Source organism: Rhincodon typus, chromosome 1 (assembly GCF_021869965.1).
Source record: "Rhincodon typus isolate 14 chromosome 1, sRhiTyp1.1, whole genome shotgun sequence".
Lineage (NCBI taxonomy): Eukaryota > Metazoa > Chordata > Chondrichthyes > Orectolobiformes > Rhincodontidae > Rhincodon > Rhincodon typus.
The window spans coordinates 10060906-10077119 of NC_063332.1; the positions used below are offsets into that span (position 1 = coordinate 10060906).

General features: G+C 42.2%; 1 protein-coding gene across 1 annotated transcript in view; it reads right to left on the reverse strand.

The window, feature by feature from the left end:
- LOC109931733 (dedicator of cytokinesis protein 1-like) overlaps nt 1-16214 on the reverse strand; it is a 1067415-nt gene that overhangs the window by 346432 nt on the left and 704769 nt on the right. The window contains exon 24 of the mRNA XM_048601800.1: nt 3851-3875. Within this exon, the coding sequence (XP_048457757.1) occupies nt 3851-3875 (25 nt within the window). The remainder of the gene's footprint in view (nt 1-3850; nt 3876-16214) is intronic.

The following is a 16214-nucleotide window of genomic DNA, read 5'->3' on the forward strand; positions in this document are numbered from 1 at the left end:
ATCAATGTGCGTATTATTTCCAAACTATGCTTTGTAGATTATATTCAGATAACCTTGCGGTGATTCAATTACAAGTTTAATCCATCACAGTGGACAGAATCATGTATCAATTGATAGAACACTTCGGCCCAAGGCAATCGGCTGGAAAAAATCTCTGTTATACATCCAATAAGAAATTTGAAAGAAACTTTCTTACTCAGAGTTGTCAGATTCTGGAACTCACTACTAAAGGAATGAGAATTTCTCAAATGCACTTAAGGGGAAGGGAATTGAGGACACTGATGAGGAAAGAATAGGGCAATATGCTGACTAAATTGGATGAAATAAGGAGGCCGATCGGCCACTGGATTCCTAGTCCATAGTTAGATCTTTGTGTGATAACAAGGTGTAGAGCTGGATGAACACAGCAGGCCAAGCAGCATCAGAGGAGCAGGAAGGTTGACGTTTCGGGCCTAGACCCTTCTTCAGAAATCAGAGATCTTTGTGTTCTATCTTTCTTTTGTGTAAGCTTTATGCACTTCATCAACTGCAAGCAAAAATCTATATTGCAGTGGAGTACCTTTTCTAAATCTTGTTTGCTAATCGCTTTTCTTCTCCTCTCTATTGTCAAACGTTATTGACCTTTTCAAAGTTGTAGGCTTATAGAGATGGAGCTCATGAAGAAAAAGAAGCATATAATGATATCATATGTGCCTTTTTAATAGTGATATTTTGGGAAAATAAAATGGCAGAAGCAACTGACATCTGGACACAGGTAAGGCATTTTTTAGCACAGAACATTTTTCTCTGTATTTTTAGTTTCTGTACTTAGCCCCAGGATCACATTTTTAGATTGGTGCTGCCTTTCACACATTTCAACCCCCTTTTGTTTTGAAGGTAGAGTGAGGTAGAGTCTCCTTCAGTACATATTTGTATTCTAACATTCTTTAGTGTAAGCTTTATGCACTTTAATAACTGTAAGCAAAAATTTATAAAAATTGAGTTAGCTGTCATGATTACTTTTGAGTGTCTACTTGCTGCTACAATGATGTGCTTTATGTTTTTTTATGTGTAAGTCCACACATCATGTACCACAATGAATCAGCTTCTTGATGAGATAGACATCTTGTAGTTTATTTACAACACTATTTACAACGCTATAATAGTCTGAGTTCTATGTTTACTGATGTTATGTTATATTATGTACATAATATGGAATGACTGAAGACACTAAGAATGATACCATGATAAAGACAGACTGAATAAAGGTGAGATGTCATCTCATGATGTCATGTCTTCAAGGTACAGTCCCGCCTGGTCTGGAATCCATGTCTTAACACAACAATGATCTCATTGATAACATGCAAGATTCTGAAGGGACTTGATGAGCTGAGAGATTGTTTTCATTGAGTGCGGAATCTAAAACATCAGGGCACCGTCTCACTATAAGGGGCTAAATAATTAGGGCTGAGATGCGGAGATATCACTTCACTCAAAGGGTTGTGAATCTTGGGAATGCTCTAACCCAGAGCTTCACAGATGCTCCATCATTAGTTAATGCTGGGATTGCTTTGGTGTCCCAGGGAGAAAGGGACAGGGTCGGGGAGGGACTGGGAAAGTAAAGAGTGAAACCTAAGTTCAACTATGTTCAGTAAAAGTTTGACAGGCTGCATTGTCTACTCTTGTACCTTAATCCTATTTCTTGAGTGTTTGAGATGAGTTATCCATTTATTTTTCACTATACCATTCAGTCTATTTATTTTCAAACTCATATTTTTACTTCCACTGCAGAGACTCCCTCAGGTTCAAGTACATTGATATGGACAACAGGTTCTAAATCTCTCCAAATGTTTTCTTTTAGGGAGCTGGGCAAGGGAGGGATCAGGCAGATAATGCGATGATGTACTCTTCCTATTCAAGAATCCCCACTGCAAAATCCCCTCAAATTTCCTATTCTCTTTCATCGACCTTCATTATCCTTCTTTGAACATGGCAGCAGACCTGACTTCTGGATATTTTAAATTGTGGTATGGTTAGGATAAAGAATTTGTCTAAACATATTAATGTGATTGTCTCGTTACAGGAAGCCAGGGTGACAGTTCCTATTTATTCCATGTTTTACATGTTCTGCACACTCCTCACTAGGATTTTCCTGTCTAAACATCAACACATTATTTATTTATTTATTGTGTTTCTTTTACTGTCTCAGGACACTGTCCTTGTGAATGTCAATTACATTGTTGATGAGCAAGAAGCTCTTAGTACTTACACTGATGAATGAATGTAAGGCATCAAGAGTACATTGATTCTTATTTCCCTCTCCAGGGTACTGTTAGCACAGATTCAAACTTCCAATGCATGAAAAACCTGAGTACCTTTCACCAGTCAATCAATGCTGCGTCCCGAAGAGTGGGATTAAGAAAATCGTCTTTCTCTGAATGGATATTGATGAGGAGACACCTTTCTTCCATTTTTTTAGCTCATAAAGGGAAGAAAGGCTTCAATACAATACAATTAACAACATCAAAATGTCTCAAAGTGCTTTCCACTCAATTAAATACTTTTTGAAGTGTAGACACAACAATAATGGAAAAAATCCAACAGCCAACTTGCACTCAGCCACATCCTACAGGCAGTAATATATTAAAAGTGTCGTAATCGTTTCTGTGAGTGGTCTTAGAGAAGGGATAAATTAGGGGAGGCGAGGGGATAATTAGAGGAGGTGACGGCCTAGTGGCATTAACGGTAGACTATCGATCCAGAGACACAGGTAATGTTCTGGGACAGAGTCAAACAATGAAATTATTGCCAATTATCAGAAAAACCCATCTAGCTCACTACAATCCTTCAGGGAAGGAAATCTGCCATCTTCACCTGGTCTGGCCTATATGTAACTCCAGACCCACAGCAATGTGGTTGACTTTCAACTGCCCTCTGAAATGGCCTAGCAAGCTAATCAGTTGTATCGATTGCTATGAAGTCTCAACAAAGAAATGAATGGATGACCTGGCATCAACATAGACACCAGGAAGAACGACGACAAAATGGCACTGTCAACCCTGCCAAGCCCTCCTTGCTAATATCTGGTGGCTAGTGCCAAAATTGGGAGAGCTGTCTCACAGAGTAGTCAGGCAACAATCTGACACCATCATACTCACAGAATCATACCGAATCATAATACAGAATCATACAGAAAAACTGAAAGAATGCGGATGCTGTAAATCAGCAACAAAAACAGAAGTTGCTGGAAAAGCTCAGCAGGTCTGACAGCATCTGTGAAGAGAAATCAGAGTTAACGTTTCGGGTCTGGTGAGCCTTCCATAGAACACACACATGCTCACACGCACACACACACACACACACTCACACACACACTCACATACACACACACACACGCACGCACACACGCACACACACACACACACACACGCACACACACACACGCACACACACACACAAACACACAAACACACACACACACATGCACACACACACATACACACACAAACACACACACACACACACGCACTTCTACAAAGATTTGTGTGACCATAGATTGCCTTTAAACAAAAAGTTTTCCAAACGAAAAACTGTTGTCTGTCTTTCTTATGCTTCTAAACTACATCCAGGTCATCCCCCAGGGATCATGGCATATGTCACATCAATTTGACCTGGCACTGGAACTGAGATACTCACTTCAACTACACAGCGATTTTCTTCATCTTTCCTTCTTGAGCCAACAAAAACAGTTTGTTCGTACGTCATGTGCTGTGGCATATAATTATTAACAGTGGCTGGTGCACTAAGCAGCAAGGAGCCCCACTGTGATTCATTATATCCTCACAGAGCTCTTGATCATAGATATAATCACAGAACCTTGATGAGGATGACAAAAACTATGATTAGAACCTATTGTCAGCTTGACATCTGTATATTAATATTGCAATTATTCCACAGTCCTGGCCAGCCTGACTGTGATGAAGACTTGCCTTTCCATTTCTTAGCGTGTTGATCTGCAGGCATTTTGATGAAACCATGTATTTTTAATGATGTCAGTTGGCATTTCTCTTGCCTCAAGTCGTTTATGGGTCCAAGGCTCACTTTGGAGACTTCAGCATAAAAACTTCCAAAACCAACTTATGTTCACTTAGCATCTTTAACGACTTGGTTATTAGGTCCAATATTAGGTCCAGAAAAACTTAGGGTCAAAGAGTTAGGTTTTAAGTGGTACCTTAAAAAAGCAGAGGGCAGTGGACAGATGTAGTGAGAGTGTTCCAAAACGGGAGGACTAGGTGGCTGACAATACAACCAGCAATTGTCGAGCTGTTAAAACTGGGGCAGGGGGAGCGGGTGTGGAAGAGGCCGGAATTAGAGCCATAGAGTCATACAGCACAGAAACAGACCCTTCCGTCCAACCTGTCCATGCCGACCATAATCCCAAAGCCACCTGCCTGCGCTTGGCCCATATCACCAAACATTTCTTTTAAATGTTGTATCTGTACCTGCATCCATCACTTCCTCTAGAAGTACATTCCACACATGAATCACTCTCTAAATAATAAAAGTTGCCCCTCGTGTCTTTTTTAAATCTTTCTCCTCTCATCCTAACAAATTGCCCCTTTGAGTCTTGAAATCCCCCACCCTAGGGTAAAGACACCTGCCATTTACCTTACCTATACCCCTCATGATTTTATAAACCTCCATAAGATCATCCGTCAATCTCCTGCAGATATCTCCAAAGGTTGTGGGGCTGGGGGAAGGGGTGAGGCCTTGGGCGCATTTGAAAACAAGGACAAAAGTGTTAAACCAAGATGCTGTTTGACCAAGCATCAAATATAAGTTAGTGAACACCGGTCTTAGGGAAATGAAACTTGGTGGAAGTAAGGCAGCAGATGCTGGGATGGCTTCAAGTTTAGAAAGCCAATACGACCAAGAATAGGTTGAAATGGTCAAGTCTAGAGGCAACAAAGGCATGAATGACAGCTTCAGCAAATGAACTAAGAACAGAACAAGATGATCAGAGGATTAGATAGGGTGGACAGTGGGAGCCTTTTTCCTCGGATGGTGATGGCTAGCATGAGGGGACATAGCTTTAAATTGAGGGGTGATAGATATAGGACAGATGTCAGAGGTAGGTTCTTTACTCAGAGAGTAGTAAGGGCGTGGAATGCCCTGCCTGCAAAAATAGTAGACTCGCCCACTTTAAGTGCATTTAAATGGTCATTGGATAAACATATGGATGATAATGGAATAGTTTAGGTTAGATGGGCTTCAGATTGGTTTCACAGGTCGGCGCAACATCGAGGGCCAAAGGGCCTGTACTGCGCTGTAATGTTCTATGTTCTATGTTCTAGAACAATGTCAGGTTGTGTTACGGAGCTGGACAAGGCTATCTTAGTAATGGCGTATATATGAGTTCGGAAGCTCACCTCAGGGTTGGCTGTGCACTGCCGGAGGTGATGCCTTTTGAATGAAAAATTAAGTTAAGGATTTGATCTGCTCTTTCAGCTGGCTCTTCACATCCTCTGGGTCTAGTATACAGTCATAGTGTCACAGACTCACACAGTCCCTTCAGTCCAACCAGTCTATGCCGACCATGTTTCCAAACTAAAATATTCCCACCTGCCTACTCTCGGCCTATATCCCTCTATCTCTCTAAACCTTTCCTTTTCACGGGCCTGTCCAAATATTTTTTAAATGTTGTAACTGTACCCATACTTACCACTTCCTCTGACAGTTCATTCCTCATATGAGCCACCCTCTGTGAGAAAAAGTTGCCCATCAGGTCTATTTTCAATCTTTCTGCTCTTGCCTTAAACATATGTCCCCTAGTTTTGAAATCCCCTACCGTAGGGAAAAGACAGCTGCCAATCACCTTATCTATACCCTCATGATTTTATAAATGTCTATAAAGTCATTCCTCAACCTCCTACACTCAAGTGAAAAAAGTCCCAGCCTATCCAGCCTCTTCCTATAACTCAAACCCTTCATTCCCAACAACATCCGAGTAAATCTTTTCTGAACCTCTCCAATTGAATAATATCCTTCCTTTGGGGGCGGCATGATGACTCAATGGTCAGCACTGCTACCTCACAGGGCCAGGGACACAGGTTCAATTCCAGCCTCAGGCAACTGCCTGTGTGCAGGGGAAGGCAATGGCTAAGTGGTATTATCGCTGGACGGTTAATCCAGAGACCCAAATAATGTTCTGGGGACCTGGGTTCGAATCCTGCTGTGGCAGATGGTGGAATTTGAATTCATAAAATGTCTGGAATAAGGAATCTAATGATGACCGTGAATCCATTGTCGATTGTTAGGGGGGAAAAGCCCATCTGGTTCACTAACGCCCTTTAGGGAAGGAAACTCACATCCTTACTTGGTCGGGCCTACATGTGACTCCAGACCCACAGCAATGTGGTTGAATCTAAATGCCCTCTGGGCTATTAGGGAGGGGCAATAAATGTTGCCTAGCTAGCAATAATGAATAAAGGAAAAAATAAGTTTGTGCATTCTTCCTGTGTCTGTGTGGGTTTCATCCAGGTGTTCCGGTTTCTTCCCACAGTCTGAAGGTGTGCAGGTTGGGTGGATTAGCCATGGGAAATGGAGGGTTATAGGGATAAGGTAGGGAGGTGGGTCTGGGTGGGATGGTCTTTGGAGGGTTGGTGTGGGCTCAATGGGCTGAATGGCCTGCTTCCACACAATAAGGATTCTATGACTTGCTGTAGCAGGGTGACCGGAACAGTACAAAGCATTCCAAAAGTGGTCTCACTAATGGCCCCAACATCCTGCAAATTCTTTACCCTTCAAGCAACGAGTGAGAAAGAGATGAGCTGATTTTCACTCCCAAATTGGCTGCAATGTTTCCGATGTTATCTACAACACTTTCATAATAAAAGTATTAGTTGTGAAGTAATTTGCAAATTCCGCTGATTATGAAAAGCGCCTTCATTCCTCACTCCTTTCATCCTCCCCTGACGTCCCACTCCATGCTGCCTTTTCTTTCCTTGCCTTCCCTCTCTCTTTCTTGATCCTTCTCACTCCCTGTTCTTTCTCTCTAAAACGTATTGGAGCACCCTGTTGGACACTGTAGAATTTAAGCTGATACCTTGCTTGAAATAAAGATATGAATCTCAGAACTCAAGCAAGCAGTTTTTCCAAATCAAATTGCCAGATGTCAATTTTGTGGTTAATATTACCTTGCATTTGTCTTCCCTGACAAAAAGATCTCTGATGAAATAAGTGTTTTTGAAAGCAGAAGTTGTCAGCATCAGCAAATGGGACCATTTTCCATCTTTAATAGTAATGTCAAGCACTATCAGATTAGCTACAGAATGCGTGAATGAATACTGTTCCTTACCACAGCTCTCAGTAACTTCCCAAAGCAGCTGATGCAACATTTTGTAGTATGTCAACTCATCTAACAGTGCATAAAAACTCTTTGTGGGTGATGTTAATGGTGCAATGTCAGGCACAGCACTGGGAAAGGTGCCTACTCGTATTTGATTTTTAAAATTCACTCATGGGATGCACTGTCACTGGCTTTCTTTTAATTTTACAGTACAGAAGGAGGCCATTTGACCCATTATGTCTGTACTGGCTCCTGAAAGAGGCTACCCAGCTAGTCCCTCTCTCCAGCCCTACCTCCGTAGTCGTCTAATTTCAAATCTATATCCAGTTCTCTTTTGAAACCTCCTGTGGAATCTGCCTCCACCACTCTCCCAGGCAGCACATTCCAAATCCTAACAACTCCCTGAGTAAAGAGGTTTGTCCTCATCTCACTCCCAGCTATCTTGCTGACAGTCTTGAAATTGCAACCCCTTGCCATCGAAATACCAACCAGTGGAAACAGAAGATCCTTCTTTACCCTGTCAAAATTGTTCATAATTTTGAACACCTCAACAAGATCACCTCTTAATCTTCTCTGCTCCAAGAAGAATAAGCCCAATCTCTCCAATCTTTCCTTGTCTAAAATCCTTCATTCCTGGCAGCATTCTAATAATTCTCCTTTGAACTCTCTCCAGGGTTTTAACATCTTTCCTTAAACTTCTTTGCTTTTATACTCTGTGCCTCTGTTTATAAACCCAAGGATCATATGAGCCTTCTTAACAACTGTTTCAATTTGCCTGGTCATGGTAATGCATCTAACTCGCATTATGTCCCTTTCGAAATTCTCCTATTTTCATCAATTGTTTTATTCATCAAAATGTGTTTCCAATTAATGCGCTCCTTCAACCTTTAGACCTTTAAAATCTGGTCTTTTCCAGTCTGGGATCTTAATCATTGGTCAACATGGCTTGACCACCAAATATTGCCTGTCCCTAGTTGTCCTTGAGAAGATGTTGCTGAGTTACGTTCCAATGGAGCAGTGGAAGTCTTCCTGAAAAGCTGGAATTACCAAATGAAAGGTCGATGTAAAGTTTGGATGAAGGGACATTCAATCATGTAGCTCTCCCTCAGTACACAAACATTCTGTCACTGGACCCGAAACATTAAATCTCCTTTCTCTCCCCAGATACCTGATCTGCTGAATTTCTCCAGCAATTTCTGCTTTTGCTTCAGCTCTACTTCAGTGTCACGGTGGAACAGTCACAGAAGATTGATATGTAGGTGCAGCAGGCGGTGAAGAAAGCTAATGACATGCTGGCCTTCATAACAACAGGATTTGAGTTCAGGAGTAGAGATGTCTTTCTGCAGTTTTCCAGGGCCTTAGTGAAGCCACACAGAATAGAATCCATACAGTTTGGAAACAGGCCATTCGGCCCCACAAGTCCACACGGACCTTCCAAAGAGCATCCCACCCGGACCCATCCCCCTACCCTATCCCTATCACCCTACACTTCCCATGGCTAACACACATAACCTACACATCCCTGGACACTTAGCATGGCCAATCCACCTAACCTGCACATCTTTGGACTGTGGGAGGAATCTGGGGCACCCAGGAGAAACCCATGCAGATACAGGAAGAACATGCAAACTCCACGCAGACAGTAGCCTGAGGGTCAAATTGAGCCTGGGTCCCTGGTGCTGTAAGGTAACAGTTCTAATCACTGAGCCACCATGCCGCATCTTGAGTATTGTGTGCAGTTTTGGTCTCATAGTCTGAGGAGGGACATTCTTACTACTGAGGGAGATCAGTGAAGGTTCACCAGCCTGATTCCCGGGATGGTAAGACTAACATATGAATAAAGACTGGATCAACTGGGCTTGCACTCACTGGAATTTAGAAGAATGAGGGGGGATCTCATACAAACATATGACATCCTGATGGGACTGGACAAGCAAGATACTGGAAGAATGTTCCCAACATTGTGGAAGTCCAAAACTGGGGGTCACAGTCTAAGACTAAGGCGTAAGCCATTCAGGACTGATATGAGGAAGAATTTCTTGACTCAGAGAGCTGTGAACCTGTGGAATTCTCTACCACAGAAAACTGTTGGAACCAGTTTGTTAGATATATTCAAGAGGGAGCTGGATGTGGCCCTTGCAGCTAAAGGGATCAAGGGATAATGGAAGAGGGCGGGAATGGGATACTGAGATTGCATGATTGGCCATGATCATATTGAACGGTGGTGAAGGCTCTAAGGGCCAAATAGCCTACACCTGCACCTATTTTCTATGTTTCTATGTTCACTGTGTTGACCTTGATTCAGCTTCCATACAGAATGTGTTAACTTGAAATTAAAGCCCCTTCTGTGCTGCATGTTTCAAAAATGTAGCAAGATTTTCCCTGTTCACCATAAATATTAAAATCACTGAAGTCTCTACATATACACTTTTAATATTAACACAAGAGCAAGTATCTAGTTGAAAAATTCTTCGCCTATTAACATGTTTTAATCCCATTCTCTGATGATCCCCCCTCCTGTTTCAATTGCAATAATTTCCAATTTCACACTAAGCATCTTAGAATCAAGGAATCTTACAGCACAGAAGGAGACCACTTGGTCCATCACCCCTGTGTCTGTTCTTTCATGCAGTTTTCTAATTAATCCCACTCCCCTCCGTCCTCTGCATGGAGACCTACTTTGTTTCTTCCTGTTTTCAAATATTCCCTTTTGAAATTTACTGAATATGCCTCCACCCCCTTTTCAGGCAATGTATTCGAAACTGGAGGTACGTGCTGTGTAGAAACATTTCTACATTTCCCTCTGATCTTTTTGCCAATTATTTTAAATCTGCATCTTCTGACTACTGGCCCTTCAGCCAGCGGAAACGGCTTGTCCTTATCGACTCTCATCATCTGTGTGGTTCTTCTGAATGGTATTGCTAAGACAGGCATGTCCCAAATGATAAAGAGATGCTACATCAATAAAGACTGACAGCTTTTCAATAGATCAAGTGTGGGACACAACAGATACAAGAGTAAATAGAAAAGATTTGGATCAGGGGCAAGAGAAACCTCCACTGCATAGAAAGTTGTAGGACAGTTGCTGCACTATTGCACAGTTTCCCAATCAGGCAGGCAGAGTACCTTTTAGGCAGTTTGATGACAGCATGACAAGTGACACTCTGATATAGATGTATCTGATTCAGCTTTGTTGTAGTTGAACCCAACAACAGTAGCCACCAAATCCAGTCTATGTTTACATCCGAGAATTTAATAGTTGTCCATATAGTCAGTGTCAGTAATAAATTTCCAGATATCTGTCTGATAGACACCCAGTTTTCAGGGATTTTGTTAGCAGGGGAATAACACATAGAGACAACTTAAACCACATCATTATTGGCAGTGGTATTTAACTAGAAGCTATATCAATAGTGAAATTCTCTTCCCAGGCAGAAGCTGAGAATGAAACATGGTCCAAGAGTGAGTAGGTGGATTAAGGAATCATGGAGTTCCACCACACAAAATGTAGAGAATCCTAGAGTGGTGCAGCAAATAAAAAGGCCATCGTATTTGGAAGAGTCATCCAATTATTTATTTCCTTTCTGAGCGATGAGCGTCACGGATAAGGCCAGCATGTGTTGCTCATTCCTAAATGCCTTCAATGGATTCGCTCGTTCAACAGTTCAGAGTCAGCCACATTGCTGTTGGTCTGGAATCACACTGTAGGCCACAGCAGGTGACAAAGACAGATTTCCATTCTTTCCTGCGTCAACCAGATAGGTTTGTAAAACAAACACTCATAGTTGCCACGGTCACTATTACCGAGACTAAATTTACGTTTCAGAATTTAAATTCCACCAGCTGCTGTGATGGGATTTGAAGCCATGTCCCCAACCCCATCACAGCATTAGGCTTGGCCTCAGGATTCCTGGTCCAGTGACATCACCGCTACAGCACCATTGCTCCATATCAGTTTGTCCTCCTATCTGGCTGTTTCTCCATATCCTTACAATTTGCTCTCCTTCAAACAGCAAAAAAAACATAGAAAACCAGAGGAGTAGGCCATTCAGCCCATTGACCCTGCTCTACCTTTCAATACAATTACGGCTGATATTCCATCCCAGTGGCATATTTCCACATTCTCCTCAAATCCCTTGTCACCTTTAGAGTTTTGGTATGTATCTATTTCTTTCTTAAATATATTCAGTGTCTTAGACTCCACTTACCTGTGTGACAGAGAGTTTCACAGATGCACCACCCTCTGAGTCACAGAGTTATAGAAATATACAGCACAGAAACAGACCCTTTGGTCCAACTCAATCATGTCAACCAGATATCCTAAACTGATCTAGTCCCATTTCCTAGTCATGTACCCATTCAGATGCCTCTTAAATGTTGTAATTGTACCAGCTTCCACCACTTCCTCAGGCAGCTCATTTCATACTCACACTACCATCTGTATGAAAAAGTTACCCCTCAGGTCCTTTTTATTTCTTTCCCCTCTCACCTTAAACCTATGCCCGCTAGTTTTAGACATTCCTACCTGGAAAAAAGACCTGGGCTATTCACCCTATTCATGCCCCTCATGATTTTATAAACCTCTATCAGATCACCCATCAGCCACCGATGCTCCAGGGAAAATAACTCTAGACTATTCAGCCTCTCCCTATAGTTCAAACACTCTAATCCCGGCAATATCATTGTAAATCTTTTCTAAAACCTTTCAAGATTTACAACATATTTCCTATAGAAGGTGACCAGTATTGTATGCAGTGTTCCAATAATTCCCTAGCCAATGTCCTGTACAGCTACACCATGACCTCCCAACTCCTATACTCAATATACTGACCAGTAAAGGCAAGCATACCAAATTCATTCTTCACTATCCCGTCTACCTGTGAACCCACTTTCAAGGAACGTTGAACATGCACTCCAAGGTCTCTTTGTTCAGCAACACTCCCCAGGACCTTACCATTAAGTGTATAAGTCCTGTCCTGATTTACCTTTCCAAAATGCAGCACCTCATATTTATCTAAATTAAACTCCATCTGCCATTGCTTGGCCCATTGGCCCATCTGGCCAAGGTCCTGTTGTATTCTGAGGTAACCTTCTTCACTGTCCACTATGTCACCAATTTTGGTGTCATCTGCAAACATACCAACCATATCTCCTATGTTCACATCCCAGCCACTTACATAAATGATGAAAAGCAGTGGACCAAGCACTGATTCTGAGTGAAGAAATTTATCCCCAACTCATCCTAAATGGCCTAACCCATATCCTGAGGCTGTAACCCCTTGTTCACATCATCTCTGCATCTGGTCTTTCCATTCCGGTCAGAGAAAAAAAAATCTGTGCTTCAGTGAGATCCCCTCCATCGTCTGAACACCAGTGAATACAGGCCTATAACTCAGTCTCTCTTCGTATGACAATCCGACGAGTCCAGCATATCCTTGGTTAGATAAGGAGACCAAACCTGCCCACAATAATTCAGGTGTGTTCTCATTGAAGTACTGTGAGCTACAGACTTCTGTGGTCCTGTTCTCAAATCCTCTTGATCTAATTCCCTTGTTTGGCCGAGCAGTCTCTGTGCGTCACTGCATGCAGCAAGACTCCAGTGTTTGAGAGTGAAAGCTTGGGTCAACTCTTTGGGTGACATCCTTCATTAGTATCAGAGCACAGAGCCGCCGTTAAATGAATAAACAATTTCACCTTTGGAGCTGAGTCAGCAAGTGTCACATTCTCACAGATCATTTCATCTTTGAAATTAAACCATGTTGAAACTATAATCACAGCATCATCTGGACCATTAAAGGGCAGATGAAAAAGAAAATTACTTGAAGCAACGCTAAAGAGAGAGAAAGGTATACAGTGGCTGAGATGTTAAAAAATCTCTCCTCACTAAACCTTTCTGGCCTCTGTGGCATCAATAGCTTCTGGGATTTGATAGCATTTTACTGTTCACTAAAGAAGCATGAGCGATGAATGAGAAAAAGGCCCAGGAAGATGAACATCCTCTATGCCTAGAAAGTAAACTGGGACTTCTGCAGTTCACCATTGCTCTTGCAGAGTGTCAACAAGCCATGTGTCAATGCAGCTTCAGTGTTTGCAGTTTCCCTGCCAAGAGTGAGACCTCCTGCTACGGGACACAGAGTCTGACTCTCGTCGTGAACAATCTATGTTAAAGCGATGCTGTTAATTTCACAAAACGCCTCAACACCCTTCGCAGGAGTATTATAGTACTGCTTTTGACATTGAGCCACATGAAGGGGATGTCACAGCCAGGTGGCCACATATTTCGCCAAAGAAGTAAACTTCAAGAAGTGTCTTAAAAGAACATAAGAACACAAGAACTAGGAGCAGGAGTAGGCCATCCGGCCCCTCGAGACTGCCCCGCCATTTAATAAGATCATGGCTGATCTTTTTGAGACTCAGCTCCACTTACCTGCCCACTCACCACAACCCTTAATTCCTTTACTGTTCAAAAATTTATCTAGCCTTGCCTTAAAAACATTCAGCGAGGTAGCTTCAACCGCTTCACTGGGCAGGGAATTCCACAGATTCACAACCCTTTGGGTGAAGAAGTTCGTCCTGACCTCAGTCCCACATCTGCTTCCCTTTATTTTGAGGTGATGCCCTCTAGTCCTAGTTTCACCTGCTAGTGGAAACAACCTCCCTGCCTCCACCTTATCTATTCCCTTCATAATCTTATATGTTTCTTTAAGATCTCCCCTCATTCTTCTGAATTCCAATGAGTATAATCCCAGTCTACTCAGTCTCTCCTCATAAGCCAACCTTCTCAACTCTGGAATCAACCGAGTGAATCTCCTCTGCACCCCCTCCAGTGCTAGTATATCTCTTCTCAAGTAAGGAGACCAAAACTGCACACAGTACTCCAGGTGTGGCCTCACCAGGACCCTATACAGCTGCAGCATAGCCTCCCTGTTTTTAAACTCCATCCCTCTAGCAATGACAGACAAAATTCCATTTACCTTTTTAATTACCTGCTGCACCTGCAATCCCACCTTCAGCGATTCATGCACAAGGACACCCAAGTCCCTCTGCACAGCAGCGTGCTGCAATTTTTTACCATTTAAAACATAGTCCATTTTGCTGTTATTCCTACCAAATTGGATGACATCACACTTATCAACATCTGCCAGACCTTTGCCCACTCACTTAGACTATCTATATCCCTCTGCAGAGTTTCAGCATCTTCTGCACACTTTGCTCTACTACTCACTTTCGTGTTATCTGCAAATTTTGACACACCACACTTAGTCCCCAACTCCAAATCATCTATGTAAATTGTAAACAATTTCGGTCCCAACGCTGATCCCTGAGGCACACCACTAGCCACTGACCGCCAACCAGAAAAACACCCATTTACCCCTAGGGCCAGGAGACTTGTCTACCTTTAGCCCCATTAGCTTGCCCAGCACTGCCTCCTTAGTGATAATGATAGTTTCTAGGTCCTCACCTGCTATAACCTTCTTGCCATTAGTTTTCAGCATGTTATTTGTGTCTTCCACTGTGAAGACCGACACGAAATAATTGTTTAATGTCTCGGCTATTTCCTTATTCCCAGTTATTAAATTGGCCTTCTCATCCTCTAAAGGACCAATGTTTACCTTCACCACTCTTTTACGATTTACATATTTATAGAAACTTTTGCTGCCTGTTTTTATATTCTGAGCTAATTTACTCTCATAATCTATCTTACTTCTCTTTATAACTTTTTTTGTGGCTTCCTGTTAGCCTTTAAAGATTTCCCAGTCTACTAGTTTCCCACTACACTTTGCTTTTTTGTATGTGTTTTTTTTTCAATCTGATACTTTCCTTTATTTCCTTAGACATCCATGACTGGATCTCTCTTTTTCTACAGTTCTTCCTTATCACTGGAATATACTTCTGCTGAGCACTGTGAAAAATTGTTTTGAAAGTCCTCCACTGTTCCTCAATTGACCCACCATAAAGTTTTTGCTCCCATTCTACCTTAGCTAACTCCTCCCTCATTCCTTCATAGTCTCCTTTGTTTAAGCACAGGACACAGGTACTGGATTTAACCTTCTCAAGCTCCATCTGTATTTTAAATTCGACCATACTGTGATCGCTCCTTCCGAGAGGATCCCTAACTGTGAGATCATTAATTATTCCTGTCTCATTACACAGGACTAGATCTAGGATAGCTTGCTCCCTCGTAGGGTCCATTACATATTGTTCAAGGAAATTATCGCGGATGCATTCTGTGAACCCCTCCTCAAGGCTGCCATGACCTACCTGGTTTGACCAATCGATATGTAGATTAAAACCTCCCATGATAATTGCTGTACCATTTTTACATGCATTAGCTATTTCTATGTTTATTGCCCACCCCACCACGATGTCATTATTTGGTGGCCTATAGACCACACCTATCAGTGACTTCTTCTCCCTGCTATTCCTAATTTCCACCCAAATGGATTCAACGTTTTGTTCGGTGGAACCTATATCATCTCTCACTACCGCCCTAATATCATCCTTAAAAATCAGAGCAACACCACCTCCCTTACCTTCCTGTCTGTCCTTCCGAACAGTTTGATACCCCTGGATATTTAACTCCCAGTTGTGACCATCCTGTAACCATGTCTCTGTAATGGCCACTAAGTCATACCCATTTGCCATGATTTGCACCGTCAACTCATCCACCTTATTTCGAATGCTCCAAGCATTCAGATAAAGTGCCCTTATGCCAGTTTTTTGCACCTTCTTTTTGCACCTTCTCCATTACTAATAGCTCTTGAGTTCTCCTTCCCTTTAACTTTTTTCCTAATTTTCAATGGAGTTGAAGCTTCCTCGTCACTTGCTAACCAGCTGCTTTGCCTTACATTAATTGTTATTCTCCCTCTACGCTCACTTCTCCCTT